Genomic DNA, 13,000 nt, shown 5'->3' on the forward strand with positions numbered 1-13,000 from the left:
ATGCTGTCTGCTTGGTCCAGTTCTGCAGTGGCTCTTTGATTGTAAGTAATCTGAATTTGAGTAACCAGTTGGTTACTTTGCATGCTGAGGCCAATGGTTCTGATCATCCAAGTTCTAAATGGATACAGCTCCATGTTCCTGTGGGACCAGCTCTCCCTTTATGTGGATGCGTCAGTCTCAAGAAGACTAAGGAATCTTCGGGAGAGCTTTACTGGCTGTTTGCCCAGAGATTTGAAGCTTGTGCAGATCATGCCATCGCAACTCCTACCACATAACAAAACACTTCTTTGGCTGTCATGAATGTTAAAATATGGCTTTGTGACATGTTTTCCTTCCGAATGCTTATTATTTGAGAGAGACACTGAAACCATTCTGGCAATTAGGGCAGATATACAGTGCTGTCTACCTGGTGTAGTGATGAACAGGGAGAAGAACAAAGATACTCTGTGTAAGTGTAGAGATGCTGCTTGATGGGGAGAATGAGCCTTCCAGTTTGTGGATTCACCATTTCCCCCCTGGAGGTTTGTTTACATTCTCACCAACTTCTCTTAGATCAAATGAGAACAGCTCCAGTAGGCTTCATGTAGGCGGTGTATGTATCCATGACAAGAACACTTCAGAAGTCTGCTAACAGCATTTTCTATGTAAGATCATGCGCTCAAGAGAATGATCAACAGACTGACACACCTGCGGAGAGCTGAAACTGTGCCTCCATGGAGTGGTTTTCCATTTCTTGACTGGGATTATGTAACTGATGAAGATGTCTCATTAGCTTTCTCCTTGTGCAGATGTTTAGTATTCCGTTCATGTTCTTTGAATGCCATCATTTAGATAACAGGAAGTAGTCAGGAATCATGAGATGAGGATTGTTTTAGAATGCAGAATAATTAAATGCTCTGCTAACCCTCCAACCTAGAAATGTACTTGCTTTTTCCTCTCAGGGTTATTAATTCACCATAATAATCAGTTATGTTAATATAAAAAGCATGCAAATTTTGAGCAGTGGAAGCTTACAGGAAATGTGACATTTGATGACTAACTTCATCCATTTTATTTCAGAGGGAGATGCAACATTCCGCATAGCTTGAAGATGGTTAATCCCCAAAAAGGACCAATTAAAAAGACTGCAGGAGTGAAGCAGCTTCCAAAACTAAACCCCTGATTTATTATACTTTCTGTTTAACTGAAATTTTCTGAATTGAAAATGAACGTATTTATGCTTTACTGCACCAAACCCAGACCAGCACATCTTCCTGGCAGCCGTAGTGTAAGTTTCTTTCTGCCTGGTGAAATTGTTATGGTAGTTTTATGGTAGTTTTAAGGTAGTAGCCATTTTTGTTCTGGTGATCTCTGACTGCTTTCATTCTGGTTCTCATCAGTTATTCTGGGGATCTGGGAGTTGGGAGCTTTGGAGAGCATTTAGTCGATCTGGTGGAACTGGTAGGTAGTACTGTTGAGTCTGTACTATTTTTGACATCTCAACCAAGGACAAAAACAAATGCAGAGTGATATAACCTGAAATGTAATCTCTCTACCCAAAACAGTAAATCTCTGCAGAAATTCCATCCAAAAGCATCTGGTACAGCAGCAAAGAAAACATCCAAGTTGTCTGATGTTCGTACATCTGAACGTGACTTTCATTTCACTTCTAAGAAGACCAGCACATGGCCAATACCTTACAACAGAGTTCTGTTCCTTTCCAACATAAAGTTCTTTTTCCCATGACCTTTATTATTCCAGCAGAAAGACAAAACACCTTCAATTTCAACTTTTTTAAAAGTGGGCTTGCTGTAGAGCATTTTGTTTGCATGGTTTAGAAGCACACTGTCATGCTCAGCTATTGTCAGCGCTATTACAGAGAGAAATGAAAGGAAAAGTCAGCGTTTTTAATTAGGGAGACTTCAGAACGTGTTCTTGAGAGGGGGGCTGTTTCTTTTAAACGTTATACACACATTACATTTCCTGATATTGGTATGTTGCTATTTGCAGTTTGAATTCTGCGTAAGTTTTTATCCACCGTGGGTTCCATAAAAATCTTTAGCATAGAATCATAGAATCATGAGGTTGAAAAGGACCATCTAGTTCAACCATCCTCCCTCTTCCATATCTACAGAAAACCACTAAACTGTATTTCCTAGCTCCCTATCCAGACGCTTCTTGAACACTGCCAGGGATGGCGACTCCACCACCTCCCTGGGCAGGCTATTCCAGTGCCTGACTCTATTGTTTATGTATTGCTCAGTGGCGCTGATCCATATATGCTTAGGGCACAAAATCATTCCAGTCTTTAAAATGATCTCTTCAATGAACAGTAGGACTACTTTGTCTCTTCATTCTTAGGAATGCAATTGTTGTAGTTTCATTACCTACAGCATTTTAGTCATTAAACTTTGGCAGAATTCTTTTAAGAAGCAACAAAAAAAAAATGTTTCTGTAATGAAGCTTCAAGCTTCTGGGTTACATCATAAAAGTTCTTGGCAAAGCAAGTATGATTGATTGACTGCCCTTTATGATTTTTAAGAGCATCCCCAGCTCTTCGCAGTATCTAGAAAAGCTTTTTGCCTCTCTAAGAGCAGTACAAATAGTTCCTTTTTACTGGCAGCATTAAAGCGAGGCTGTAATTAAACTCTTACAAAAAGATCAATGATGCCATTATAATATCCAGGGGAAGAAGACCTACAGTATTGCACAGCATATTCAGTATGCAGAACTCGTTTTTCTCTTACATTGTGTGAGATTTATTACAGGTATTGCTAATGTTAGTCTGACGCACCTGGTGTAATTCTGTCCTAAGCAGGCTTGTCTGCATAGCACAGCTGATGAGGGTAGCACTCTTCTGTTCCTGTTTTTACATGGAAAGTTTCCAGATTTTGTCATTGGGGAAAGAGGGAAAAAATCACCATAATGGTTCTGTTGGCATAAGAGACAAGGACATCTGCAGTAGCAAAGAATATCCAGTTCTTGGATTCACGCAGCAGACATTACTGCTGTCTCTAAATCAAATGTTAGTCAGTGCTGTTGACTGTGGTACTTGTAACGTTCCACAAGGATTGGAAACTTTGCACCAGCATGACACAACAGCTTTTGTTCACAGCTGGAGAGGGAATTACTCCCCTCACGGGTAGTTCTTACTGAGGTAAGAATTCTGAAGCTTAACTGGAGACATTTGTTGATATTGTTGGTGCAATAATGACCTGAGGACAGGAGCAGTCTGTGTCCTCTTAGTCTCTGTTTCAGCATGCCAGGAGCAAGATCAGGATTTGAAACTCAGCAGTATGGTAATTAAGCCCTGAAACATGTGTTTCACCATTCTAATTATGTGTCCAGCTGTACCATTTGCCTTGCAGTGTGGTTATAGTGCTCTTTACTGTAGAAATTACTTGGCACTTCATTTCCCTCCTGTCTTTCTGAACATAATGGTAGGCTGATGACTTTGATGAGTTGAGATTCTTTGCAACAGGAAAAAGGTAATCCTTGGTCTCAGAAGTGTTTTGTTACATCTTTGGACCCAAATAAAACATCTACACTGTTACTTTTCTACTTGTTTGTTTGTTTGTTTTCTAAGAGCTTTTGAAAACCATGTAGGAGTTTTTAGGTACTTGTGTTGGGCTTTGGAGGAGGAAAGGTGTTTTAAAATACGTGCATTTATCCTTCAAGGACTTTTCTCATTATTCTGCTGCAATGTGAAATGGTTCGTGTTTACTTTCCAATGATGAACAATTCCATATCTTTACACAATATCTTCTACATGAAAGATTTCAGCACACTTTGGAGTCATTAATCCTTCAATGAACAGTATGTACTGTTATTCTCATTTTAGGCCTAGGAGACTGAACTTAAAGTAAACGGGAGTCTAGTGAAGTCTATTTTTTCTCCTGTTTTCCTGACAGGGTGACCTTTGTTAGCTTTGCTAAGTCACTGTAAGGTAAGTTTTATCTCTCTTCTAAACAGTGGATGAATCTGAATACAAAAGTGGAAAATTGAATTGCTGATAGTTGCGGTCAGTGAGTGAATGGAGCTAAACGTCAGAGGAAGATAGGATTAGATGTGGGGGTTTTAATCTGGCCAAACTCATTGCTGCAGTGCAGAATGTAATTAGAATTTGAGCGTACTGGTTGTAGTGTGTCTATAATGGATGGACCAATAAATTTGATCTCCAAACTCTTGAGACTTGAGGGTACACTTACCTTACGTGGTTGCTCATGTAACTGCACTGATTTCAGGCAAGTCATGACTCTGACTTTGAAGGAACTGTGTCTTTTGAAGTACTGAAGCCTGTTGCTGCTGGAAAATATGAACTACAAACTCAAGCGCTGATAAGCAAACAGTATTTCACAAATGACCAAAGTTTTTAATTCTCATGATGTAGATGGTATTAAAACATGATTTTTGTTTTCAGTATAATGGCATGGTATTCATCTGTGGCAGAATGAAATGAAAATGCTTACTGGATAGACATTGAATGTGTGGATGATTTAGTCAGCATAACCATGGTCTCCAGAGAACTTGGGTGATAGGTTTCCTCATCATTAACAGTAAAAGAGTGTTTTATTGCCTAAATGCTTTGTTTAATGATTTCCTCATATAGATAACTGATTAGGTGGTGCAGTTCACAGCTTCCCTGATGCCTACGATACTCCATTTCCACTGGTAATACCTACTGGTGATTTCTACTGGTACAGATGAGATGCATGGTTTCCTCTTAAAACATTTCCAGCAGTGGAAGATGCTGCACAGGCATTATTAGAAAATGTGATATGGACACAACAACTAACCAATAAATAAATAATGAAATGAACCCCTGTGCTATTAAAGCTTCTGCTGTTACCACCAGAGCAGTGTCAAACAGTGTCAAGCAGCAATTTGGTTGGAAACAAAGTAAACTACACAGATGAAAATCACATCTAATTGCAACAGTTTTATCTCTGTACAAGCAAGTGTTGCACAAATGGCAGACATCTCTAGATTGGGTAAGGAAGCTTTTCAAAGGTGGCGGTATATTATACTTCAACCCTTTTGTCCAAGGATACAAACATCTTATGTGGTTTCTTACAGGTTACAGCCTGGAACCCCGTTCTCCCGGACTACATTTGTACACAGCTTCACCAGGTGTAGATCGTGCCTGACCAATGTGGTGGCCTTCTACAATGGAGTGATGACATCAGTGGACAAAGGAAGGGCAACTGATGTCATCTACCTAGACTTGCGCAAGGCCCTTGATGTGGTCCCACAGCACTTTCTTTTCTGAATTGGAAAGGTACTGATTTGAAGGGTGGACTGTTAAGTGGATAAGGAACTGGGTGGATGGTCGCAGACAGAGGCTTGTGGTCAGTGGCTCTCTATCTAGTTGGAGGTCAGTGATAAGGGATTTCCTTGAGGGTCTGTCTTGTGGCTGATGCTCCTCAACATCTTTATCAGTGACACAGATGATGAGATGACTTAGTTGTGGAGCAACTTTTTATATGGTCTACTAGTGACAGGACAAGGGCTAATGGCTTTAAACTAAAATGGGAAATTCAGATTAGCTATTAGGAATAAATTCTTAATTCAGAGGGTGGTGAGGCAATGGCACAGGCTGCACAGAGAAGCTGTGGGTGCCCCATCCCTGGAGACAGTCAATGGGACCCTGGGCAACCTGATTTGGTGGGTGGCAATCAGCCCACAGCAGGGAGTTGGAACTGGATGGGCTTTAAGGTTCCAACACACACCTTCCTGTGGTTTTGTGATTTAATATCACTAGGTTCCTTGGTGCACTTTTTATCATACAGACAGAGATGAACTTCATTTCCAGGCTGGTAAAATTCCTACATACTGGGTCCCATGTAACTTTTTAACCCCTTTTATTTTTGTCTGTATCAAGACAACCCTGCTTCAGCATCCCAGCTCTATAGCGAGGAGAACAGTATGTTTCTGGTGCTGAAAAGTGATGTGAAGATAAATACACCAGTGATGAAAGCAAGCACACTGGTAAAAATACAGCGAGCCTAGACAAGCCTAACCTAACTCAAATGGGTATTTTCTTTTATCTTACAGGGATGAAGGATGACATTGCAGCTATGTTGGTGCAGACTCTTAACAGCTGCAGCCGCCACATCTGATTGAAAATAATTACTGGTGAATATCCATGTCATGTTATTCTCCAATGAGCAGAGCCCAGCAGTGACACTCCAGTTTTTGAGGGAAAACCTCAATGATGGAAAGAAGGGCTCACCTTGAGGTGTGGCTGGTCATATTCTTTGTTCCCCACTGCCCTGCAGCACAGCACCAGATGCCTCCTGCAGCGATCCGAGCCCTCTCACACGTTTCTCTTGGAGAATCTGCTCAGGAATGATGTGGTTTGACTGAGCACTGTGAGCTGGGGAGCAGAGGAGTCATGCACAGCTGAAGAGTTATTTTGGGGAGCTGGATGAAGCAAGAAGGGTGTGCCCCTTGACTCATGGCATGCTGGTTAGGAATAGAATACTGATATGTCCTGAAAGAAAGAGAAGAAGGAAATACAAATTTGGGAATTGTGTGGCCCAATCCAGTGCTTAGAAGTCAAACATCTATGTCTGAGCTAATCCTTGTATGTTCCATGTGTAGGCAATGGAAAGAACAGAAACTTCGAGAGAGAAGTTTCTCTTGTTCTATCAAGAACAACAACAAGTCAGCTCACAACAAGTCCTGTTCTTCAAACGCTGTATTTACAGTGTGAGGTGATCTATTCTCAAGTTACATTGGCACTTACAAGGGCAAATTACCTCGTTTTTTTCTTACTTTTGAAGAGGTTTGGCAAGCTCTGTGCAATTTGGAATTGAAAGCAACAAACATGTGCATTATTCTAAAACGCCCTTCTAAAATGTATGGAACCCCAGGACACAGGTGGGGAAGTACAGCCCATAGATCAATGCACTACAGGCCTCAGAAGAAATGTGGTGCAATCATTTGGTAGGAATCAATAACATAGAGATCAATATTTTTTGTGTTCCTGTCTCTTAAAAAGCTGAGCTAGGAATTTACTAATGACAGGTCAGATTATTGGCCGGGCAAAGTTGTTCTGGAAGGATTAAAATATTGTGCAGGTCCTGCCAGGCCTGCAGTGGCTGGCAGCATAACTTAATTAGTATAATGTATTTCTGCACCAAAGAAAATTTGCCCAAATACACTTAAAGTGTTTGGATGAAATCATCTGCCATCAGAAGTCATTGATCCTTCCTTAGGCCAAGCCTTTTGTCTCTGATTGGTACATGAAAATAAGGGACAAATGCCACTCGTGTGCTGATCACAGAATGGTTGGAGATGGCAAGGACTTCTGGAGGCCACCTGGCCCAACCCAGCCCCAGCAGGGACACCACTGAGGGGTGCCCAGGGCCTTGTCCAGGCCGCTCTGGGAGATCCCTGAGGAAGAGACCTCACAACCTCTGGGCAACCTGTGCTCCATCATCGATACAACACAGAAATGCTCCTGGTGTTTGGAGGGAACCTCCTGTGCTCCACTCTGTGCTCAAGGCCTCTGGTCCTGGCCCTGGAGAGAACCCCACAGCACTGGGCACCCAGCAACCAGCACTGCCTCAGTAGTGGAGGTCTCCAGCTGCTGCCTGTCCTGTCAGATTTGCACTTGTTGATAACAATGACACAAATAACAGATCCCTAAAATGCAGGAGTGATTTACTTTAAGCACTTTAGCACCTGCTGTTACTCATTAAGAGATTACCATGCCCCAGATTGTTACTGGCGGCCCAGTGCCGACCATTTCAGCATGCAGCACATTCCTACCAGTTCCCTTCTCATGGATGCTTGCTCTTGTGTTCTCTGCTATCTGCAGCATGTGATTTCTCACCGTAACATTTCATAGTACCACAAACTCATTCCTTCATCGCATTACATTAAAGCTGGCCACATGGAAGCCTGAGTCACAGGAGAGCTCAGCTGCTCTGAGCTGGCCCGGTGGCTTCCTGGCACCATCTGTTGTCTGACACCAGCTCTGGTCACTGCTGTGCCCCACTGGAGCTGCCTCTCCTCCCCTGGTCTAACCAGCAAAGCATTAACCAAAAGTGCTTTGAATTGTACTACTTAATACAGCTCTGTGGACTACTTGTCTGGTCAAGGAGTGAACATCAAGGAACAGCAGTAAGTGCCCACAATAATTATCAATTGCCAAGGATGAAATAAGGAGATGTCTGTGCCCAAAGACCAGAACATTAGGAAAAGAACACTTAGACATTCCATAGAACAGACAGATCCTGCTTCCTTCCCATCCAGAGCTCTGGTGATGTGCAAAATAACATTAGGAAAAAAAAAGGAGGGGGAAAAGAAGGAAAAAAATCCAATAGCAGAAGTAGAGAAGCAATGTAAATAAAAGTTATAAGCGGCTGCAATTGAAAAGTTGCCTTTCACGTCTTCCGGGCTGGTTTGTGTAACTGCACCCTGTATTTGTATTGTGCAAATCTATCTCAACAATAGATTTATGCCATGGAAGATGAAATAGATCCATAAAAGCTTCAGCTTGAGGTATTTTAAGGGAAAATGGGCCATTTTTATAAAAACACTGTAGTATTAAACTCAATATCAACTTCAATTTAAAACAAGCACCAGTAACAAAGCGGGGGAAGAGGAGGAAACTCACCCTATAAAACCCTTTAGAAGGTTTACTGAAGAAATACCTTTGAGGGACTATTTTAAACCTAGAAGTGTGCTCAGAGGCAAGGAAGATCTTTCTGCTATGGAAGAAAAGATGCTCTCTGAGGGCATTATGTATTTACTCAGAAAGATGAAGCCAACAAACTTAATGGATGGGTTGAATTTTTGCTTAAACAAAATAGAGAGTGATGGTGTCCTCCAGTAAATCTGTAAGATTTTGGTGTTCCTGTTGAGAGGTAGTGTAAACATAGCTGAGATGCTTGCCTGATCTATCCGTGCAATGAATGTCCATCAGCTTCCAGTGGGTTCCCAGAGAGGTTTCCAGCAGCAGTAGTACACAATGTTCTGTTGAGGTTTGCAGTGAGCCACATTTTCAAAGGAGTTCACAGATTAGACTCAAAGAGGAAATAAATCATACGAGGATTAAAAGTTAAATCCCAGAATGTGAATTTGTGGTGCTGAATGTCCTCTGTGTAGTGATTTGGAAAAGTCAGAAATGAGAGGATGAGATTTGCAGCACTCGGATGCTGACAGGGGAAAAGCTGAAAGCAGCCACTCAGTAATGCAGTTATTGGGACTGTATTCAGGAATGGTGGAGAACTCCCTTCAAATCTGCTTAATCTTCCAAATCAAGCAGGCAAGTTATTTGTGGGGAGAGCTCCACTTTCAGTGATTGACTACTTTGTTATGAGGTGCAGCTTAACCAGAAATTCTTTGACATGCTCCATTTCCAATCCCACAAAAGCCTACAAACATTTCATAATTTGGCTGATTTCTTGTTAACGGTGTTATCCGCGATACAGAAATAAGCCCATGCTGATGTCATCACCTGTACCATTGCCATGAGCGTGCTTTCTGCTGCCATCTAGAATTCCACGGGGTTTCACAAACGCAGAAAGCTCTTCAAGAATGTTTCAATAGAATAGGAGGGGGGGTTGAATGTTACCTTATGTTATGAGATAGATCTGTACAGAAAAAAATATGAGAGTAATCATAGTCGAGTGGAATGAAAAGGTCTCCTTAATAAGGAACGTCACAGAGGATTTGTTGTAACCTTTTTACCCTCTCTGTGGCCAGTCAGTGTTTCTAACATGTTTGTCCCTGGGAGCGATGCTCTATCCATGTTCATTTTTTTCTTTGCTGCTGCTCATGCAGCATTTGTTTAAATGGAACAGGTCAGTCTCCCTATTCTGCTTTTTCACTAACCTTAAACACAACTTAAAGAGTCTGAAGTTGCAATTTTGATGATTTTATCAGGTGATAGCAAAATTATTCTGTCTGTGAGCCAATCAGTCAGGTGTGACTCTGCTCTGCCTTCATGAAGCCCCATCTGGAGTGCTGTATCTGGGCCTGGGGGGCCCAGTACAGGAGGGATGTGGAACTGTTGGAGTGTGTTCAAAGGAGGGTCACAAAGTTGATCAGAGGGCTGGAGCACCTCTCCGAAGAAGAAAGGCTGAGAGAGTTGGGCTTGTTTAGCTTGGAGTAGAGGAGGCTCCAGAGAGACCTCACTGCTGCCTTCCAGTATTTGAAGGGAGATTATAAGCAAGTGGGAGTGACTTTTTACCTGATCTAACAGTGATAAAACAATGGGGAATGACTTTAAACTAAAGAAAGGGAGATTAGGTTGGATGTTAGGAATAAATTCTTTACTTAGAGGGCAGTGAGGCAGTGGCACAGGCTGCCCAGAGAAGCTGGGATGCCCCATTCCTGGAGGTTTCTGTATGGGGCCCTGGGCAGCCTGAATTGGTGAGTGGCAGCTCTGCCCATAGCAGGAGGATGGAGCTCAGTGATCTTTAATGTCCCTTCCAAAGTAAGCCATTCTTTGATCCTGTGATCCTATGATATTTAAACTAAGACTCTGGTGTCATTAAAGGTGCCAGTATTAAAGCTGAATGCTGAAGTTACTTTCATGCACCTGTATCTTCACAGGTTGTTCACAAAGCTACAAAATGCAGGTGGGTTTTGAGGGGGAATTTTCAGGGGGAAGGCCCCATTTCAGGTGCTGAAGGCAATGTTGTCAGTACTAGCAATACAGGTCTTGTTTCCTACAGTTGTTACCATCAGAGGTAACAACGTGGAGATTTTGGAAAGGGTCCAGAAGAGGGCCACAAAGATGATCAGGGGGCTGGATCACCTCCCCTATGAGGACAGGCTGAGGGAGTTGGGCTTGTTCAGCCTAGAGAAGAGAAGGCTGCGGGGTGACCTCACTGCAGCCTTTCAATACCTGAAGGGAACTTACTCCCAGGAGGGGAGTAAACTCTTCGAAAGGGCTGACAATAGCAGGACTAGGGGAAATGGTTTTAAGTTAAAAGAAGAAAGATTTCGGTTGGATGTTAGGGGGAAGTTCTTCACTAGGAGAGTGGTTAGGCCCTGGAACAGGCTGCCCAGGGAGGTTGTGGATGCCCCGTCCTTGGAGGTGTTCAAGACCAGGTTGGACGGGGCCCTGGGCAACCTGATCTAGTAAATGTGTATGTTTGGTGGCCCTGCCAGGCAGGGGGGTTGGAACTACATGATCCTTGAGGTCCCTTCCAACCCGGGTCATTCTGTGATTCTGTGATTCCCAGTGGGAATGCGCATTCAGGATGCTGACCCACATGGAGGGGACTTGAACAGCATGAGAAGACTTGAGTCTAATATATGACAAAACCACAAAAAACTGCAGTACTTGTAATGTCATTGTTGTGTGGTTGCTATCTAACCAGAGGAGGATTCTTGGGTTAATAATCTGAGGATTTTCTCATATTACAATGATGAGTGGTCAGTGGAAGCTGCAGGAAGGCTGCACAGCACTGAGCATCATCCCATTCATCTGGCCTGAGCTCTGGGGAAAGCATCTTTGAAAGGAGGAATAGCTCAGCTAAAAATAGATTATCACTTTTAAATTTGCCTTTTAAATGCTATTAAGTAATCAAATTAGCTCCTCTGATTGGGAAGAAGGCTCTTAAACCTACACAGCAATGTGTGCTGATGAATGAGCAGGAGGGAGCTGGGCAGAAAGTTCTTAGGTAGGAGAAGGCACTAGTTGAACACTGAGCATCCCTTGCTTGGAGCTACCGTATTCCCAAAGTCATCACATAGGTTTTGGCCTGTAATTCATGTGTGAAACAGCCAGTTATGGCAGTGAGACTTGGCATCACCTCTGAGGCACTTGACCTTGAAGACTTCATTTTACTTCAATGATTCTGAATAGGGAATGCTATTATAATTAGGACACTAGACTGTGGGAGATAACGGTGGTGTGGTGACTCAATTTCTCACTTGCCTGTGGGATAACAACTGTTTCCTGTGGGTGTTGCAGGAACTGTAGCTCTGTCATGTCTTAGAGGTGTCTCCATCTCAAAGTGACAGGCATCACTGGTGAATGCCTGCAAATGAGTCAGTGCCTTCCAACTCAAGCAGATGAAACAAGAAAATTGAATGAGTGGTGGAAACTGTGTGTGCCCACATATTTTGTACACCAGAGAAGTGAGGCTGTTGGACTTTATTGTCTGGTCATCCAGCGGGATGCAATCCCCAAGTTTTTTACAATGATTTCCTGTGGGCTGTTAGGCTGTGGGCTGTTTCTGCAGCACAGCGGAGCCCTGATCTCCTTCTCAAAGGAATTTCTTACGGTACAGACCAAATGGGTTTCACAGAGTGGGAGAAACAGTGGTAAGTTGATCAGTATTCTTCATTCTCCCTTCCTGAAGATTAGATCTCTTTTGTGTAGGCAGAAATGAGTAGAACAGGACGGTCCACCTTTGCAGTCAGAAGGACAGCGACGAGTGGAAATGCAGTCTTCTTAAGCATGCAATGGGCATGATTTTGAATAAATGGCTTGGAATCTGTTGTGTTCAGACATCCAACTGGATAGGGACCCTTTATCTTCCTTTTTTACTGACATGAGAACTGAACAAAATATGCTGTTCTGTCTTAGTTGAAATGGGTTTGGAACATCTAATAAGACTGAATCACTGCCAAAACAGTTTGGGGTTAGAGAGATGAGCCTGAATGAAACTGTTGGCTGCAGTGGGATTATTTTCAGTTCCTCTTATTGACCAGCTCATCTCTTTGGAAGGCAGAAGATGAGATATTCAGTACAGATTTCAGATTTCACCCAAGCAGATGTAGTGACAGAAACCTCTTCTTGTTGCCCAATGTGAGGGAAATATAAAACATTAAAAGAAAGACTATTTCTATGTTAAAAGTGACGGCAGCAAATGGAAAGTGGTAATAATAACTTGTAAAGTGATTTCAGTTTTTCAGTGGTTTTCCTTTTGAACCTTTAAAATAAGAGTTTATGCCTCATAGCTGAGCTGTAGCTGATTTCAATTTAAATTCTGCAGGCTTCTCAGTCTAAGCAAGAGATCCACCCACAAGAAACAGCTTGCAGGCTCAGACC

The 13,000-nt window shown here is 42.5% G+C and overlaps 1 protein-coding gene across 12 annotated transcripts in view; it reads left to right on the forward strand.

The window, feature by feature from the left end:
• The window catches only part of CCDC169 (coiled-coil domain containing 169), a 31,896-nt gene extending 23,532 nt beyond the window's left edge, over nt 1-8,364 (forward strand). For 6 of the 12 annotated variants that reach the window (XM_085555099.1, XM_015851963.3, XM_085555144.1 and 3 more), the window contains one exon: nt 1,060-3,532. In XM_085555099.1, the coding sequence (XP_085411225.1) occupies nt 1,060-1,162 (103 nt within the window). In that variant the 3' untranslated portion in view covers nt 1,163-3,532. Of the gene's footprint in view, nt 1-1,059; nt 3,533-5,055; nt 5,258-6,033 lie in introns of those variants that run through there. The other 6 variants (XR_001552694.3, XR_014948879.1, XR_014948881.1 and 3 more) reach the window with 6 other exon arrangements.
• Nucleotides 8,365-13,000: the final 4,636 nt, after the last annotated feature.

Source organism: Coturnix japonica, chromosome 1, assembly GCF_054131305.1.
Source record: "Coturnix japonica strain WE chromosome 1, WE-NBRP24, whole genome shotgun sequence".
NCBI classification, from domain to species: Eukaryota; Metazoa; Chordata; class Aves; order Galliformes; family Phasianidae; genus Coturnix; species Coturnix japonica.